This window comes from Thunnus maccoyii, chromosome 1 (assembly GCF_910596095.1).
Source record: "Thunnus maccoyii chromosome 1, fThuMac1.1, whole genome shotgun sequence".
In the NCBI taxonomy this organism is placed as follows: domain Eukaryota; kingdom Metazoa; phylum Chordata; class Actinopteri; order Scombriformes; family Scombridae; genus Thunnus; species Thunnus maccoyii.
This window is the reverse complement of record NC_056533.1, coordinates 35,612,973-35,632,541: the sequence shown is the minus strand read 5'-3', so window position 1 is coordinate 35,632,541 and position 19,569 is coordinate 35,612,973. Positions and strand designations below refer to the sequence as shown.

Below are 19,569 nucleotides of genomic sequence, written 5' to 3'. Positions count from 1 at the left end.
GGAAAAAAACAAGAGCAAATCAGACGCTTGACATATTGGCCCAGATTCAGAGCCTGTTCCAAAGTCACACCTAGATTTCTTATGGAGGATTTAACTGTTGAGGTAAGAGACCTATCCCTTATCTCAGGAACAACACTAGGAGGGGCAGAAAGAAGGATTTCTGTTTTGTTTGCATTCAGCTGTAAGAAATGATCTGCCATCCAGTTTTTATAGCATTTAGACAGTTATTTAAACCTGATATGTTTTGAGGTTTAAAAGAAACATATAATTGAATATCATCTGCATAGCAGTGTTAGGAGATACCTTTAAAGTGCCTTAATATCTGTCCAAGGGGAAGCACACACAAGGCAAACAGAACAGGACCAAGGACTGAACCTTGGGGCACACCACAATACAGAGTTTTAGATGAGGAGGTGAAGCTGCCAACAAAAAAACTGCAAAGCTCTTATCAGAGAGGTAGGAGGGGAACCGCTGCATGGCTGACCTATAGATACACACCCACCCACCCACTGCTCAAGTCTCTCCACCGAGATACACTGGTCCACACAATCAAAAGCTGCACTGAGATTCAACAACACTGAACATTTTCCTGCATCACCACGCATCAAGATATGATTCGACACAGTGAGAAGAGCTGTTTCTGGTGAGTGCAACCAGCAGAAGCCAGACTGAACCTTATCAAAGATATTATGCTCATCTATTGCAGTTGTGAGCTGCTTAGCAACCAGTTTTTCTAAAAATTTTGGCTACAAAAGGCAACTTGGAGATGGGTTAGGGTTAGGGGGTTAGGGTTAGGGTAACTCTGTAATTTTGGAGTAGAGAAGGATCAAGGCTTGATTTTTTTGAAAAGTGGTTGAATAACAGCTTGTTTGAATTGAGCAGGAACATGACCAGATAATAGAGAGTTGTTGATTATGGAGAGCACAGCAGGTACAATAGAGCCAATGACATTTTTAAACAGAGATGTTGGAAGGATGTCAAAGGGGGCAAGAGGTCATTTTCATTCTTTTAACCAAGTTAGTAAGAACTTTCCTGGATTGTAGGCCGAGAGGAGCACGAGATAGGAGGGAAAGGTAAAGAGAAAATGTTCGACCTGATGTCATTAATCTTACCCACATAGAAAGAAGAAAATTTGTTACATTCCTCACTTGATGGTGTCAAATAAAACTTTGGGGTTGTGCTGATTGTTAGATACAAGATTAGAGCAGCAGGTAGCTCTGGCATCCTTTACCACAGTATTGAAAGATGTGTGTGTGTCATGTGGTGACTTAAGACTTGTGTTCATGCGTTATTTGACTTGTTCATCAAAGAAACTTGACTTGAAGCAGCTGAGATGTGGCTTGTACAGTGTGTTTTCTCTGAGGGCAGATTCAGTCTGCTGTAAGCTATATACTTCCTGCCAGCGGGTGAGGTAATCCTCCCGCTGTATCTGTGATATTGCCACTCTTGGCTCTACATTCCACCCATTCTGCTTATCTCTTAAATGTCACCGACTATAAATACCCTGCTCATATTTTATCTAATCCCGTCCCTGCAACAGAGAACACAAACACAGGGGACTGCAGAGGGTCTGAGCCTTTTGCTCCGACTGTGCATAAAGTCTTTTTATTTGTCTTGAATCTGTCTTTTAACTTTGTTTCCTCTGCTGCTCTGCTGCTCTGGGATACTCGAATGCTAACATTTCTGCACTCTGCACCCAAGATGTTAAAGTGTGATCTCTTATGAGCTGCATCTGATGTAATGTGTCACAAGAAATGTGCAAGCTGTCTGTCAGACGGACATGGTCTGCAGAAAGAGAAAGTCGACACAGAGAGCGAAAGATTTTGGCTCAGGGCGCATTTTCTGTCTCTCTGATAACTCTTTAGAGGAATGTTTGTTTGGGAAGGAGCCACCAGCCCCGTGAACAGATTTAATCTACTTACCATGGAACACTGAGCATATAGCTTCAAAACGAGGACTCTAATTTGGTGTTACACGCAATGATGTCACTCTCTCCTGTGGGGAGGAATTTCAATCCTTTTCTTCCTTGTGGATGCGGACTGTGAGCAGGAGGACAGCAGTATTTTAAAAAAAGACTCTTAGTTAAAGATTCCCTCCAGACTTGTTTTAAGACATATAAAAATACTCTGTTTGGAGTAATAATTTGAGTCTAATAAGTTCAATTTCCTCATTAAAATCTTTAAAATGACATCTCTTCCTCTTTAAAAATCCAGAATCTATAAATATGCAAATATATTTCCTTTCAAAAGTTTAAATGCTGGTCTCCTACTTCACTGTCAAGTCCATTTTCAGTGTTTGTGCAGCTTCAAGTTTCCACATCACTCTTGTGTAAATCGGATACTGGACCACGATTGGCTCCAAACTAGTTGTGATGTCACAAATTCTTCTCGTAGGTACACACCTTAAACTGAGATTTAAGGTGAGCTCAGAGTAACTTTCCATCTTCAGCTGATGAATGTGAAAACAAACTCTGCACATACACCATTCTGCAAATGAACTGCAAGCACTCTCTACCCACTCCTAGCTGCTAAATGCTCCACTATATTCACCAAAATCACACAATTTCCCATAATACAAAACCTACAGAGGTACAGAGGTGAAAACCATGGATGCATCCCAATTTATTGATTTTGAAAAATGTGAAATGCAACTAATAAGTCTTTTTCATGGTGGACATCTTTAGGTGTCACAGCAGGAAAATCACAGGTGTTGATCTTGATGGTTTTTTCCATTCAGCAGCTTCAGTGTCCTCGTATTGTGTTTGCTGACTCAATGCCAAGGTTTACTGGGACACTTGAATATAACAGATCCATCATTAATGTTATTAATAACACCTGTACTTTTCCTACTATGACAACTCAATATGTCTGCCGTGAAAAAGGCTTATTGTCATTTTGGGTATACATAATGTAATTCTTCTATTCAAGGTACAAATGGAAATGGTCTAAATATTTATTATTCACTTCTGTTCTACCTTTGTCTGTCTCCTGTGGGTTTATATCCTGGAAAGACTGGTCAGTAATCCAGTTAAAGGGTGAAATGATTAATTGATTAATCGATTAAGTTGAAGGAAAAATAATCGGCAATGATTTTAATAATCAATTAATTGTGTCAGTGAGTTTTATAGCAAAAAACACCAAACATCCTCTGGTTCCAGATTTTAAAAAAGATTTTTTTTTTTTTTTCTGTTTTATATCCATATAAACTGAATATCTTTGGGTTTTGGACTGTTGGTCGGACAAATCAAGATATTTGAAGACATTATCTTCGGCCCTGGGAAATTAATGGACAGTTTTATAAACTAAACAATTAATAAGCCAAACAATTAATCGAAAAAGTAATGAAAATAATGGTTAGTTACAGCCCTAATCTAGTCAAAGATTTATTTAAAAAAAAACACATAAACTCCCATGCAACAAATCCTGCATTTTGACAACTTTTAAAATAACAAGTTTAACAAAATGGTGCCAAGTGAAAGAATGCACAGTTGCATCCCAGCTGCTCCAGTTATTCATTCTGAAAAATATGAAAGCATTTTGAACTTGTCCTTGTCATGTTTCTGCCAAAGCATCCTGCTCATCCAAACACTGTTCCCTGGTTACTTTAAACATCTGTTCTCCGTCAGAGAAAATAACGAAGTCAGACAGCGATATTCCTGACGAACACTGTCTAGTCTCAAGGTTCAGTCAGATAAGACTTTACTGCTCCGTGTTTGTGTGTCTTTGCACAAACCTGACGATAAGCTTGTACTTTACTGATTGAAAGGTTTCCTTCCATGCAGGATTACAGCTGTGTTTTTACCCAGTTAGTGCGTTTCTTTGTCTGTCAGCAAAATGTCTTAAAACCCCTGTGAAAAAATTTCCATGAAATTTGACGGACATATCGGCTTTGGGCCAAGGAACAATTGATTTGGATTTGGTGGTGATCCAGATCTGGGATTTCTGCCATTGGACCATTAGTGTTTAAGCTGATGGAGACAGAAATTTGACTCCTAATCCTGCAGGAACATTTGCAGCTTCAAGAAAACAGTTTTTATTTAGAAGTGAAGTGGGTGTAGTAATGTTGAGGTTGACAGGCTTCATTGTTGAAATGTCAGTTATGATTGTAATATTTTAAAGTTTCGGTGGTCTGGCTCACTGTTCACTGTGGGTTTTTTTGTTGGTTTTTTTTTTTGCATGGATCTCTTCATGTTACTCATGTTGTGAAACCATGACTGTAGATGACCCGGGAGGCTCTGCCGCAGTCAAAGTGGCTGTGAAAAGATAATCTTATAATCCCTGAGGTATGATGGTGTACCAAGTTTGTTCTCCCTGTCGTGGAAGGAGCGAGTGAAGTGATGTGAAGTGAAATGAAGTGAAGGGAAGGGACCGTAGTTGAGCAACAGTCTGAGTCTAGACATTTTGGCAACAACAAAACCAACAACACGATCTGTCTTTCATTCAGTCATTTACCACAAATGTCTGTGGGTGTTTTGTCCAGACATACAATAGTATTTCATTTCTTTTCTGTGAAATGTTTTACTACATCTTTAAGTGGAGCAGATGCTGAAGCACAAAGACGCTCCACGAGCGCTCAAAGAAACTCTTTCCATGAATACGAGGCCACTGAGTGTTCGATTGTTGCTGCCTCATTCATAGTCAGCGCGGATCCAGAGGTCAGAGCTGACCACCGAGCCTCCAGTCTGAACATCTGTTAAAGGTTGTAAGGTTGTGTCAATTCATTCAGCAGCGTGCTCCATATAACCATCAGACCCTCCACCAGGCTTTCCTTAACACTGGGTGGGTCACAGCTAAATCTCAAGAGGGGTCAAAGGTCAAGACTGGCCCCCGGTTGGAAGATGTATTGCTTCTCCAAACTCGGTGGGTGAGCAGACAATTGTAAAAAGGACGCCTGCAGGTCACCATGCAGAAAGACCAAGATCCCACACAAAGAAACTGAAGGAGCACAGATCTGCAGTCAGGTGTCTCCGGTGTTGATGTGACTCACACCTTCCCGCAGGTCAAAGGACACATTCTCACCTGCAGCGCACTGTGCACCACTATAGTTTCAGTGTAATTGCATGATAACAGCGTGGAAATGTTGTTTATTTGTGCAGGGTGGGAATGTGAGGGCTACGTGTCTGTTAGGGTGTGTTTAAGCAAAGGTTTGTGAGTTCAGTCATTACAGAGGTATTAAATGCGTTGGGTGGGGAGAGCGCAGCCTCTTTTTTCTCTGCTGGATGCAGGTTATGTTGTCACCTGTCTGACAGTCAGATCGCACTTCGTTCAAGTGTCAGTTCACTGGATTTATGTGAAGACTTTTGGGACTTGAATCATTAGACGATCAGAGTTTCTCAACCATAATGAACTGAGAGTGTTTGTTCCTGCCAAAGATGCATCATCTTTGGACTTTAATTTGTTATTTTCAAAATACAAAATGTATAAAAAATTTAAATCCAGATCTGCATCAAAGTACACAAAGTGACAGATGTTATTTCAGGAGTATTTAATGAGAAAAAAGCATGTTTTTTCAAAAATTCAGAAAATACTTTTAAAAATTATTTAACAAAAGCTAAGGCTTCAAGGATCATTTATATTATCAATTCATCTTCCAGTTCCAGTACAAGTACATTTTTGTCATTTTTGCTTATAAAAGTACTCAAACGATTAGAATTGTTGCTGATTAATTTTGTTGATTGACTAATAAATTAGTGGCCTAATCATTTAAAAGTTTCACAAAAATATCACTAATATCTGTAAAATATTTTATGAGATATCTAGGGCTGCAACTAATGATTATTTTCATTGATTAATCAATAAATCGTTTACTGTATGAAATGTTAAAAAGTAGTGAAAAAATCTCTCAGAGGCCACAGTAACATCTTCACTTTGTTTGTTTTCTAAAATGTTAAGATATAAAATTTATGACATTCATTTATGAAAAGTAGAAACAGCAAATCATCAAACTGTAACCAGAGAATATTTGTCATTTTTACTTGAAAAAACAATCAAATGATTAATAAAATAGTTGCCGATTAATTTTCTGTTGATCAACTAATCGATTAATCGACTAATTGTTGCAGCTGTAGAGATATCCTGCTAACTCACATACAAACCCAAAGATATTCAATTTACAATTAAATAACACAGAGAATATCAGAAAATCATCACATTTCAGAAGCTGGAACCAGCTCAAAGAAGACTCAATAATTAATCAATTATCCAAATAATTTCTACTTAATCATTTCAGCTCTACAGGATATCTAAGTCTGTGTTATGTGATGCTGCATTCATGTGATATTTTCTCAGAAAATCAAACTTACAAGATAAACAAAGGGAGCTACAGGTTTGGAGAAGTGTTAGCGGATCTTTGAGCATCACTGCGTTCGGCTCATTTTCTTGTCTAACACTCTTAATGATGTAGTTGGGTGTTGTTTGGGTGGGTTGTTTTTTCTTCTTCCTCTGTCATGTGTGCGACTAATGTCAGTCAAAATAAACAACTAGTCTCGTATTGATTAAAGCCCTTTCCCTCTCCCTGCCCCGGAGCTATTCGCTAATGTGCTGCTATAATCTTAATGAGAGCAGGAGGAGGCGGGCTGACCCCTGCTCACCTCTGTGAGGGCCCCTGCAGTCGGGGGGCCAATCAGTCAGTGACCAGGACTGTTGTCTTTTCATGTTCAAAAAACTGAAACCGAAGATCATGTCAAACTGAGAGAAATTACTTCTCCTTTTATATAAATCCTTGAAAATAAGTGGATCACTTTGCTCAGCTGCAGTTCAGAGGAATTGTTTTTCTTTCATGAAATTTAAACAAACAAAAATATCAACCAAAACATGAAGTGCTGGTCTGTAGACAGTAAACAAGCACACAAACTCGCAACAGCATGACTTCTTCAGAGCTTATGATTTTATTTTATTTTACTAATTAAGTGCTGCTCATCTGTTAGGGCAAAAAAGAGAGAAAAAATTACAGAAACCCAATTCATACAGCAATAATTGTTTGTTTTTTTTGCCACTTTGGGGCAGCAGAACAAGCTGTAAACAGTTTTGACATATTATCACTTTATAAAGTTGTTATGGCCTGTTTTACACGTCCATCAGAAACAGAGCAACACTAACATCATATTGAGTTGTTTCTGGCCACCTGACAAATGTAAGTCCAACTATCACTCTTCTTTTAGCTCTTGTTTAGATCTCCACCAACTCCTGACAGAATTATCTGGCTCTTTAGCTGCTAAATGCTTGCAGTGTTTGGTGCTGGGTCGGCAGTGTACGAGTAGGTTTATCAGAGCTTGTATAAACTGAATGTGAGGTTGATGAGAGCAATCAGACTGAAGAAAAACAGTTAAGTTTCTAAAAAACCAAAACAATGAGCTAAAAGATGCTAAAATGCTCTGTAGAGTCGGGTGATAATTCTCTGTGATTTTGTCACTACGAGCAACCTCTCTCACTCGACACAGTCATTTTATCCATTTATAATATAAATATTTGTGATTACTGCAGATCAAGGGCCCTTTCACACCTAGCTTGTTTGGTCTGGCAAACCCTCACCCGGACCACAGTCTGGACCAAACAGCCAAACCTTGGTCCGACATAAAGAGGTGGTCTCGGTCCGGCTCAAACTGAACCATGGTTCGGTTCGCCTCTAGTGTGAAACCAGCAAACAAAACAACATCAAGAACGCTTTTAGTTTTGTCAAAGTTACACTATGATGTAATTAGGAGTGCAACTAACCATTACTTTCATTATTTTCTCAATTAGTCTATTAGTTGTTTGTCCAATGTTGATCACTGTTTCCCAAAGCCTAAGGTGATGTCCTCAAATGTCTTGTTTTGTCCCAACTAACAGTTCAATACTGAAAGATACAAATTCAAAAAGAAATCTAAAAATACTCACATTTGAGAAGCTTGAACCAGATATTTTTTTTCCTTATAAAATGCCTTAAAACCATCAATCGATTATCAAAATAATTGGCGAGTCATTTCTTGCCAATTAATGGACTAAGTGTTGCAGCTCTAGAGATAATGCAGTGCACACTTTTCAAATCAATCTGGACTTAAACTGTGTTATTATTCAGTTGACAAAAAAGCTGATTTGAAATTCACTGTGATGGATTACACAACTCAAGCCGGTTTTTTTGAGGAGTCTGCCTTTTGGTTTTTATACCAAAATGAGTGGAAACTAATGGCTGCCTGGAATGAAAGGAAAAATTCACAAAAAAAAAAAAAAAAATTAAAACTGTATTGTCTGCATTTGGAAACAACCAGCAAATATGTTTAGTTTAAAGTACACATTGTAATAATTTGTAGTTTATAGCTAAAACGTACGATACACTGTGGCCTTGAGTGATGCGGCTCAGATGCTGGAAGTAAAATAAAGTCTGTGGGAAAATGAAAAGGCCCCTTACATCAATCATGATTATGTGCTCCTTGCCTCTTTCGGTCAACGCGACCTTCCTTGTTCCTCTGATATGAATTCCCCCATGTAAGGCCAAGACGGGAGCTGAAGGGCTCTGAAGGGCTCTGAAGGGAAGGGCTGCTCAGCCGAGTGTGAGGGAGATGTGTATCGTTTAATTAGACAGGGCAACTACTGACCTGGGACTGAGCCAAAAAAGCCAACTCCAAAAGCTTTGGACCAATTTTCTGTTTATGGCCCAGGGAGAGATAAAAGACAACAACAGACTGAGAGAGATAGATGACAGACAGGCTGGAGGCTGTTGGAGGATGAAGAGGGATATGGAAGATAAGGGCAGAGTAAAAAGGAAACAGAGAAGATTAAGTTGGTGTAACTTTCCAAATTTCTTACATCTTTTTCCTTTGAAAATGACGAGTCCCATCACAAACCACAACCCTTAAACGTATGACACACTGCAGCTGCCAGGAAAGCACTGCCAGGAAGCGTTTAAAGAGAGGGGCTTTCCAAGAATCACCAGCACTTCTCAGGAAAAGCACTTGTCCTTTGATGAGTCAGAGGGAGAAAGAGAGGGAGAATCAGCGACTCACAGTTTGCCTCACCATGTTTGCCCCGAGGTAACATAGCAAACACAAGAGACACTCAACACGATGCTGAGTGGAAGTCTTATCAGGCAGCACCATGAGAAGTGGCTTACAGTGTTGGCACTCTACTAGAGCTGCAACTAATGGTTTTTCTCAATTAACTGATTAGTTGTTTGGTCTATAAAGACACAAGAAAACATTCAGTAGTTGACAATTAATTTTCTGTCGATCGACTGATGAATCGACTAATTGTTGCAGCTCCACAAAAGATATATAAAATTTAACTGGTAACCTTTTAGGTATAACTTTATCTTATTTGTATATGTGTAGAATTATGTGCTTTTCAGAGTTAGTAGTATTCATGCAGCTTAAAATAAGTGGGATACATCTGATTTTGCTAACCTAGCTAATGTTGTTAATGCTAGGCTATTTAGTCTATTGTTAGCACAATGTTTTATTATTGTTTTGTGAAATAAAATTTTAAAATCTTCCAAGTATACATCATTATAAAGTGTCAGGTCAGATGTGTCGACCACATTTCATATTTCGTTTACTCTCTAAACTGGTTGTATATCAGCACGCTAACGTTAGCTTTGTTGGTTGGTTCAGTTAGCTACGTAACAATTACACCTTAAGTTACTGGTTATAAATATTTTATGAAAACTAATCTCTACATAAGAACTAAACTGGTCATATATCAGCAAGCTAACATTAGCTTTGTTGGTTGGTTCAGTTAGCTACGTAGCAATACACCTTGAAGTTCCTGGTTGCAAATATTTTATGAAAACTAATCTCTACATAAGAACTAAACTGGTCATATATCAGCACGCTAACGTTAGCTTTGTTGGTTGGTTCAGTTAGCTATGTAACAATAACACCTTAAGTTACTGGTTGTAAATATTTTATAAACTAATCTCTACATAAGAACAAGTTTGTGTGGTGCAAACAGTTTTATTTTGCGTAAAGATTTGCATAATTCTCCACTTATTAAACATGTAATAACAAAGCTAAATTTGAATTTCCAAAGAGCTGGCGCAACCGGACATTGACTCTAATTGAGCTCTTATTCAGATTATAAGTGAAATAAAAAGCTTCATGTAAACGCAGCAGGTGATACAGGTTTTCTAGCATCCTTTTATGTAACGTGGGTCAACAGTTGGACAGGGTTGAATGAGGGGGGAGTCCAGTCATGCAGGCGGTCCCTCCCTCTCGGGCTGTGTGGGAGTTAATAAGACACAGTTGAGGTGGGGGGGACTGGGCAGGGGGAATTAATGATACTGGCTGGATGGGGGGGCATTCCTGACCTTGGCTCCTACCCACAGGGGTTCGCAGTAGTGTGGCGGCTTATTTGTGGATATTATCATCGACCTAAAGACCTCTGTGCCTGCGAGGCGGTTTGAAATGTCAGTCGTGTCTTTTCTTTCTCTAGTCTTCCCACCTCTGCTGTAACAACTTCTATACCTTCAACTCTGGACATTCTTGTGTGTAAAACAGCGACGGTAATGTCACTAACCCACTGACGGTGTTTGTTACTCTCTGTGTCTACAGGAAGCTGACTCTGTGCCAGGCCCTGACCTTTGTCCTGCTGCTGGTCGCTCCTGTCTGCCTGTCCTCCCTGCAGAGCGTAAGTCCGACTCGCCTACTTCAACACAAGTTACTGCACGACCTCGACAGGAACGCCTCTGCTCAGTTTTACGCCTCTTACTATACTGAATCTGGATTGATTATCAAATGATGTAACCCTGCCAGTGAAGTGGAACCTTTCTCAGTCAGTCAGTGCAGCTGTGCACGACATTGTCCAAAACTACTGAAAATAGCTTTTAAAACCAATAAGTTCAGATTTAACCAAACGAAATTTAATGCTACATTTGATAATTTGGGGCAGAAGAACACATATTATGACATATGGCTAACGTGTTCTCAAACAGTTGTCTATTCACACATCCAGCAGACACAGAGCCAAGTCACTCCTCAGAATAATACCTGGCCTGAGTTGCACCAGCTGTTTTTAAATCCATCATTTAGTTTATGTGTAAAGTCCTTTTTAAGCTCTTAGAAACCGCTAACTTATTAAAAACTAGTGATTTACTAAATCAGGTTGCCCCAGTAAAACTTAAGAAAAGTCTTAGCTAGTAAATTTAGTAATGTGTAAATTGGTTGCCTTTGACTCTGGGAAAATATTGTCATTTTTCTTTCATTTACAGACATTTTATAGACAAAATTAATCAAGAAAATAATCTGCAGATTAATAGATAATGAAAATAACTATTAGTTACAGCCCTACATGAGAGCGCTGAACAGTGAATGTACCATAAAACCAAAACTTTGAGCTAAAAGAGGCTTAAAGACTCCATCAAGCTGCAGAATTAAGAGATAATTTTCTGTAGGTTCATCACCAAGGACAGTCTCTTTCACATTAATAATAATAATAATAATAATAATAATAACAATAATAATAATAATAATACATTTCATTTGTAGTGATTCTCAAAGTGCTTTATTACATTACACATAGTCATTTATTCATCGTTAATATGAAACATAGCATTTATTAAATAGCATTTGATTAAAATTTAATGGAGCTTAACCGATGTCTTCCTTAAATATTTTTGAATTGCTATTATTGAGCTCCTTTAAGAACACTTTCATACATTTTTAAGGTCTTCAGTTGTACACAGGAAGTCAGTTGGAAGCCATAATCTCAATATTTGTGTTGTGTTGTGCAAATATACAAAGCTAATAGCTGAGTGACAGTGTTTCAACAAGTGGCACCGTGCTACATTTACACACGGGGTCATGCAACCTGCCAAGGCTCAAGGCCGTTTCCCACAGTCTCTCCACTCTTTCCTGCCTTTTCGTCTTCTTTTTCTTACATTTGACAGAGTTAAATGTTGCGATTAAGCTAATTTGCGCAGAGAAAAACGGTGCTCTCAGGTTCCAAAGAGGAAAATCCAGCTCATCTAGATAATAAACCAATCACAGCCCTTTGACCATGTGAGTGGGTCGCTGAGGTCTGGGAGCGTGCTGATTGGATTGTTTTTGCAGCGTGTTTGTCTTCTGATGGTATTTTGTCTTAGAAACGGTACTGTTCCTATAAACTGTGTCCTCATGGTGTCTCCATGCTCTGATTGCTGCCACACCACCATTTCTGCTCCGATTGCCGCGTCCATCATCATCATCATCACTGTTTGTCTTGTTGTCAGGCAGACAACCCCCCCCCCCCCCCCCCCAACCTCCCCCCAGGCCCAGCTGGAATAACCAGACACTGAGATAGTCTAAACCCCCAGCCCGCTCTGTCACATCAAACACAAGAATGTAGTGGAGGGTCGACACATCGAGGGTCCCTTTTTTATTATGTGTTGTTAGAAAAACAGTAAGTCAGTATCACACTGGTGTCATTTAAACAGACATAATGACACTCTGGGGGAGACAAAACCATTCCACATTTAAAATGATGTTTTAGATGTTTTGATTGCTGGAACATTTTCTGCATTCAGTCATTGTTGCAGCTGCACTGGCAATGTTTCTGTTGTTAACATTCAGCCAGCGAAACACAACAACAAGACAAATAGACCAAACAACTCAACGGACCAAGAAATTCAAAATACTAGATTAAGAGCTAGAGCTAGAATCATGTTATTGTCTTATTTTCATGAAGTAACTTTTCCCAGGGGGAAAATTTAGTTTGCAGTATATCATATCAAGCACCACAGTTGAAAGAACCACAAAAACTAGACGTCAGAGAGCTCCAACCTTCACTAAGTGCTGCATAATCCTCTATGTTTTGTTTTAATAACAGAAAACATGAAAATCTGCCACAAAATAAACAATGACTGGCAATTAGGGCTGTTGAATCACAATATTTTTTGTTACTGATTGAAATGTTGAAATGTGTAGTGCTGACTGTTAAAAAATTGTCAAGTACAGAAAGTTGTTGTTTAATTATTCTTAAATCACAAATATATTGCTTAAAATGTCATATTGACAAACTGTATTTTAGTTTGGCAAAGTTCTTAGAGACTGAATCTTTTAAGAACTTGGTTTGGTAGAAAAAAAAGTTGTTGACAAAAATATTTTCTGAGTATCTGTATTATAATTCAGCACTAGTACCCAGTGAGATAGCATGTTAGATTAGTTTTATTAAGAGGATTCAGTAGTTAATATGAAATTAACATAAAATGTTCTAAAAGTCCTGGCAAAAATTTTAAAAATTGTTAAAAGGGCTTTATTAAGAAACAAGAAAAAGAAGTGAAATCCTACTACTATAGTTTGTTTCATGGTTTGCTGACATAGCCTCCAGAGTGGCAGGAAGTCAGCAGTGAAGCAGTGACCAATCAGAACAGAGTGGGCTCATCAGGAGGCGGGCCTTAAAGAGACAGGAGCTGAAACTGCCTGTTTCAGACAGAGGCTGAACTGAGGGGCTGCATAAAGGGTCAATATAAGATAAATAAGGAGTTTTTCACTGTAAATCATGTAAAGATATTCCAGTAGAGCGCCAGAACATAAACATAGACCTGAAAATGTGCATGATACGTCCCCTTTGAAAACTCATGGATACATGTAATTATTTTTTTTTTTTTATAAAATTACATTTAGATTTGTTGACAAATTTGTGCTCTCTTCACAAAACAAACAGAGAAGGAAACAAATCATCAAACAGAACTGAATAAAAGATTAAATGATAATAATTATTAAAACAAAACAACATTTAAGTGTCATTACACAGTATTCAAGTAAAACAAACTAAAGACAAGATGAAGTGATTTTCTATATATAGTGTGGAAAAGTCATTTACAGGGTAGTATTAACAGTAATTAAGTCAGTAATTCTTATGGACGTATTGAGTAGATAATCAGATTATTTTAATTTTGGCTGTGAACGCGGGATGGAAAGTTTTTCCAGTTGTGTCTGTCAGTCCCAGACTGTCTCCTCAGAGTGGGAGAGCTGGTCTGCTGACAGATGAGAGGCATGATGGGAAAGTCAGACGACAGTACACTCAATAAGTCTGTACAGCCTCTTCTTATATTTCGTTGTTGGTTTTATCTCTGGTCTCTATTCCATATTTAGGTATTCTATTTATTTTAATTTTTTTATATGAGTTTATTATATTTGTTTCTTCTACCTTCCTTATTGTTTTTATATTTTGATTTCTGTCAAGTGGCTGCCGTAACACTTTAATTTCCCTTTAGGATTAATAAAGTACTCTGTCTATGTATGTTGTTAGACCGTGGAGTGGAGGGTTCAGGTCCTGGTTTCTACCTGTCGCTCTGACTGTATGCAGTTTTCTTTTCACACATGAGAGCAGATTTTTTTTCTCCTCATGTGAAGGGGGGGAGGGGTGCATTGTAAAGGTCAAAGGTCACTTTCATTAATCTAGAATGCAGCCCACCCCATCTCCAACTGTTATCAACACTAATTTGACCGGCGGTAACACTAATGAGGGCAACCTCACGTGACCCTGCCATGAAAAATGACGGAGAGTCATAGCACAGGTCACTCTCAGCTGTGTGTGTGTGTGTGTGTGTGTGTGTGTGTGTGTGTGTGTGTGTGTGTGTGTGAGTGTGTGTGTGCATGTCTGACCAATTCTATCATATGAGTCACGAAGTCAAAGAGCCTCAGTCACTCTCAGGCTTTTTTCTTCTTGTCAGCTTAGTCAACCAGAGATTAACAGTTAAATTGGACGTATTCTGCACATTTCCAGCTCTATGTTTATATTCTGGGGCTCTACTGGAATATTATTATTATTATTTACAGTTAAAAACTCTTCTTATCTTCTACTGGTCCTTTATGCAGCCCCTCAGTTCAGCCTCTGTCTGAAACAGGCTGTTTTAGCTCCTGTCTCTTTAAGACCCGCCTCCTGATGAGCCCACTCTGTTCTGATTGGTCAGCTTTCAGAAGCTGCATCACAGCTGACTTCTGGCTATTTGGGAGGCTACGTCAACAAACTATGAAACAAACTATAGTAGTAGGGTTTCACTTCTTTTTCTCGTTCTTTACTCGAAATGTCAACTTCTCAAATACATCCGTACATGTTCGAGCTGAAATCTGATCTGAAATATGTGAATGGACAATATGAACAACACACGGAAAAACGTTAGCAAGAACCTTAGCAACAAGGGCTACAGAACAGCGTGCAGCAAGGTGAGGAGGGTCTAGTTGCAATCTTGCAGACTTACACGACACACCTACTTCACTACACAACCCCCCCCCATGTTCTTACTCAGACCCTAATCATGTCACTCCTCATGCCTGAACCTAACCAAGTGGGTGTGTCGTGTAGTAAAGTGTCGTGTAGAGTAGTGTGAGTCCACAGATAGATCTACTTGGACAAGGTAGAAAAAAACGTTGCAAACAAAGTATTAACAGCAGGTTGAAGCCCTGACTTTTGACTTGCAGGGAGCTTTTCTAGTTTTGGAACTTGTTTAACATAGATATCAAACATCATAACAGTATATAAATAACAGAAAATCACAAAATATGATATGACCCCTTTAAAAGTACAAGAAAACAAGTGTACTGAAGGTTTTGGATGTGGGAGTTTTTGGGAGAGATTAATGGTTACCAATAAATGAAAGCGCCATGGCTGTGGAGATACTACATGAGAAGTACAAAGGCTTGTTGGGACTAATGTTTTCATTAAACTCTTTTAATGTTGAACTCCGGGAGTTCAGAAGGCTTTGCAGTAATAATCTCGCAAATGATAAATGTCATGTTTCATTAAACTGTGGAAACTCTTTGAATAACCGGTCTTTTGGATTTGTTCAAGAGGCTAAAGTTAATATTGGAACTGCACAGAATTTTTTAACCTTTTTATACGCAAGAAGTTCATCACTGATCCTTAAACATGTGAAACTATGCTGAGAAAAGGCATTTTGTTGGTATTTTTGTCTCTTTAAGCCACGTCACGGTTAAAATAAAGCCTGTAGCAGCAGGATGTTGTGTTTGCTGTAGTTGTGTCGGCTACTTATGAAACAAACGAGCCTCGTTATGTGGGATGAACCTGAAATCATATTGATATGGACGTGAGGTGTGGACAGCAGCTGCTCATTTTATTCTTGTTTATTTAGTTTTATTCTGCTGTCGGCAGAGGAGTTAACTGAGGTCGCATGTGGATTCATGCTACTATATTACCTGATGTCTCCAGCTGTTCATTGCTGAGGTGAAACAGCTGGTCAGTGAATGGAAACCATCCCCATTTAATAACCTATTCACATGAAAGATCAATCAATTAGCCATTATTACTATTATTATAGCCATTATTGCTTTATGCTGGATCCCTTCTGCCTCCAATATGCTGCACAGTCCTAAATAGTATCATCGACTTCATGTTTCGAGGACGGTGAGATCAGCAAACCCAACAGCTAAAACCAGCATATCAGCAGGTCTCAAAGAGTCTCCCTCCACTCAAATATATGTTCTTTCTTCTTGTTCCTTCAGTTGGATGTGTGACCTTCACTGTGCAGAAAGACGTATGTGCAGAGTTTGTTTTCACGTTCATCTTCTGCAGGGGGAAAGTTTCTCTGTGCTCACCGTAAATCTGAGTTTAACATGCGTAACTACGAGCACGATTAGTGACATCACAACTCATTTTTAGCCAATCAAGGGCAAACAAGATAAGAGCAATGTGGAGACTTGAAGCTTCCTGTGCACAAACACTGAGACATCGTGTGTGTCCATCAGTTCAACTTTTGAAATGAAAAACATTTGCATATTTATAGACTCTGCATTTTTCAATGAGGGACAGGGAAGAGTTAAGGACTTTTAACAACGTTTGGAGGAGATCTGTACAAAGCATTAAATTCGGTTCCCTCAAAAAAAAAAAAAAAAACGGTCTGTACAGTTATTACAAAGTATTACATTTAATTTACAAAAATCCATTTCCTGCCATAGTTGTAGCTTTTTTGTGTGTGGCTGAGGGCTGTCGGGAGACAGTTACTAAAACGAGACTGGTGAAACAGTGTTTGCTGCAGGCAGACCATCAGACCTGCAGCAAACACTGTCACTACTGCAGCTACAGTTGTGAGGAAGCTCATTGTCTCATAATGGACAAGTGTCAAGTTTAGCAAAATGGTTTTCTGTTATTCTTTGACTGATGTGATCATGGAAAATGAATTAAATTGCATTAAAAAGGTTGGGAACACTGCAGAAACCTGTTTGCTCCTTACATATTGTAAAGATTTATATGTTTCTATCTTATTTGCATCTGTTTGTTGTACATTTTCAAAATCAAAGTTATCAGAATCTGATGTTTTAGCCACCTTGTACTTTGAGTACTTTAGTCTTTTATTGTCAACACAATAAATCAAGCACACAAACACGATGGAGATATCCGACTCACACCACACTCCTCCATTACAGTGGATGATCTGATTACACCGCGGACAATCTTGCTGCATACATTTGCATATTAATGAAGAAAGTGGCGGGACATGAGAACAAGAGTCCCGAGTTCTGTTTTGTTCATGTTCTAATTCACATCTGCTCCTTCTGAGTGTCGCAATAATTCCCAATTTGCACAACAGATACTCCACATGGCTTTGGCCCAAGTCCATTAAGTAGGTCAAGACAGAAATGCAGCTGATGTTGAAGGTGTGTGTAAAGAGTTAAAAGTGTGTGTGTGTGTGTGAGCCTGCTCCTGTATGAGAAACCGGTGGGAGCGCTGCCAGTTTCAGTCCTCCTCCAGGGGAAAAACTCTGGAATGTGTTTGAGGAGCACCATTGAGATTTCTCTAATCACTTTTATTGTTTGGCTCTGATGATCCTGATCCACCAGGCTCACAAGGTTGTCTGTTTGTGTGAATAGATTTTACTGCCCGTTGGATTCTTGGCTATAAATAGAGCAGGTTTTGCTAGGTGTCACAGACAACTCCCCTCAACAGACATTTTCCCTTCCACAAATGACATCCTACTGTTCTGCCAATACTGTCCTCACACACACACACACACACACACACACACACACACACACACACAGGGGTTGTGAAGTGCTGACAGTTGCCAGTTGCAACCTGACAGCTTTGAACATGCAGGACAACACCGCAGAGTGATGCTGCAGAGTGATTACAGCGGCGAGCAGAGTCGTGTTGTTAGCGTTCGCTGTCTCAGCTGACGGGAACTCGATGGTGCACGACACCAAACGCAATATAAATAGAAAACAGACAGCAGAGCAGCATAGAAACTGCTCCGTGTGATCAGTGGAAACAGTAGAAAGGTGTTAATACTCTGAACTTTATGGTGAGGTTTCACAGTTTTTTTTATTAACAACTATTACATCGTAGGATTATACCGTAAAAGCTAATACTTCTCTATTATCTTCTTGTTCATCACTGTTATTAAAAGCAACAATATTTGTTTTTATAAATAAGCAAATCAGTCAAATTTTTATCAAACAGTTGCATTTAATTTTACTGCAATAGCAACAATATTATTGCCGTAAAAACGTAACATTCTCATTTAAAAATATATAAAAAAAAAAGGGAAGCAAAACTAAAACACTAACATTTTATTTTACTATAAGAAATTAATTGCAGTATTGATAGTAAGTCATGGAAGTACCTTAAAATACAGTTATTGCTCCAATACAACAGTTTGTAGAATTGAAGTGAATAGGAAATCCTTCAATTTTTCCTTTGAAATAAAGTCAACGTTTGTTTGTTTTACAAGAATTCAGAGTTTCAACAGCTGACGTCAGTTTTTCTAATGTGTGAGGTGACAATTATGAAATGTTTTGTTTGTTTCAAGTCTATCCTAAAACAATACTGACATGCCCGTATGTAAATTAAAAAGAGTTGGTTTGGTTGCTTCTTCTTCTTCTGCAAAGAAATCCCGTCTTAAAACAATTTCAGTTTAATTGTTTAAGCAAATATGAGACTTTAGCAGACAAATCATGAAGGTATCCTAGTGAGTTACTGATCTTTTTAGTAACTGCAGGAACAATTACAGCAAACAATCACTCTTTCAATGCACATATGGGCATGTCAGTGTTGTTTTAAGGCTTTAAGGATCAGGAGTTGTGTATTTGTGGTGTATATGCAGTGATTGACAGGTATCTCAGCTCAGCCTGGATCGGCTTTTTTTGTTCTTTTTAGTGTGTTTGTCACTTAAATGTCAGCGTTTAAGTGTCCGTCTCCTTCTGTCTTCTCTGTCTCAGTCCTCCAGGGTTTCTGCGTGGGGTCCCTCCAGTGAGGCCTCGTCGGGGCGTCCGGCGCGAGCCCGACGGCAGCTGCACTTCAAGAACGAGTGGGCGAGCTGGAGCGGCTGGTCCGTGTGCTCACGGAGCTGCGGGGCCGGAGCCTCGGTTCGGACTCGCACCTGCATCACCAGGTGAATAACACTCAGATCCAGCTCAGTGTACATGGAAAGGAGAGATATTCTTAGTCATGATGCATTTCAAATTGGTTCCCAATGATCTTAAGAATTAATTAATGCTATTTAAAGTTTAATGTGTATTTTCAGAGAAACCTGAAAGGCATTGTAGATAATGTATTTGCATAATTTCTACAGTTGAAATAGATTTTAACAAGTAAGAGTTTCATTTTAGCCGATACATTTTCGACATAGCAATCTGTTGATTTTAACATTTACTGTATTAATTTT

General features: G+C 38.8%; 1 protein-coding gene across 4 annotated transcripts in view; it reads left to right on the top strand.

The window, feature by feature from the left end:
* The window catches only part of adamtsl5 (ADAMTS like 5), a 44,349-nt gene that overhangs the window by 1,768 nt on the left and 23,012 nt on the right, over positions 1 to 19,569 (top strand). For 2 of the 4 annotated variants that reach the window (XM_042407741.1, XM_042407737.1), the window contains 2 exons: positions 10,523 to 10,598; positions 19,124 to 19,296. In XM_042407741.1, the coding sequence (XP_042263675.1) occupies positions 10,523 to 10,598; positions 19,124 to 19,296 (249 nt within the window). Of the gene's footprint in view, positions 1 to 8,544; positions 9,008 to 10,282; positions 10,378 to 10,522; positions 10,599 to 19,123; positions 19,297 to 19,569 lie in introns of those variants that run through there. The other 2 variants (XM_042407728.1, XM_042407743.1) reach the window with 2 other exon arrangements.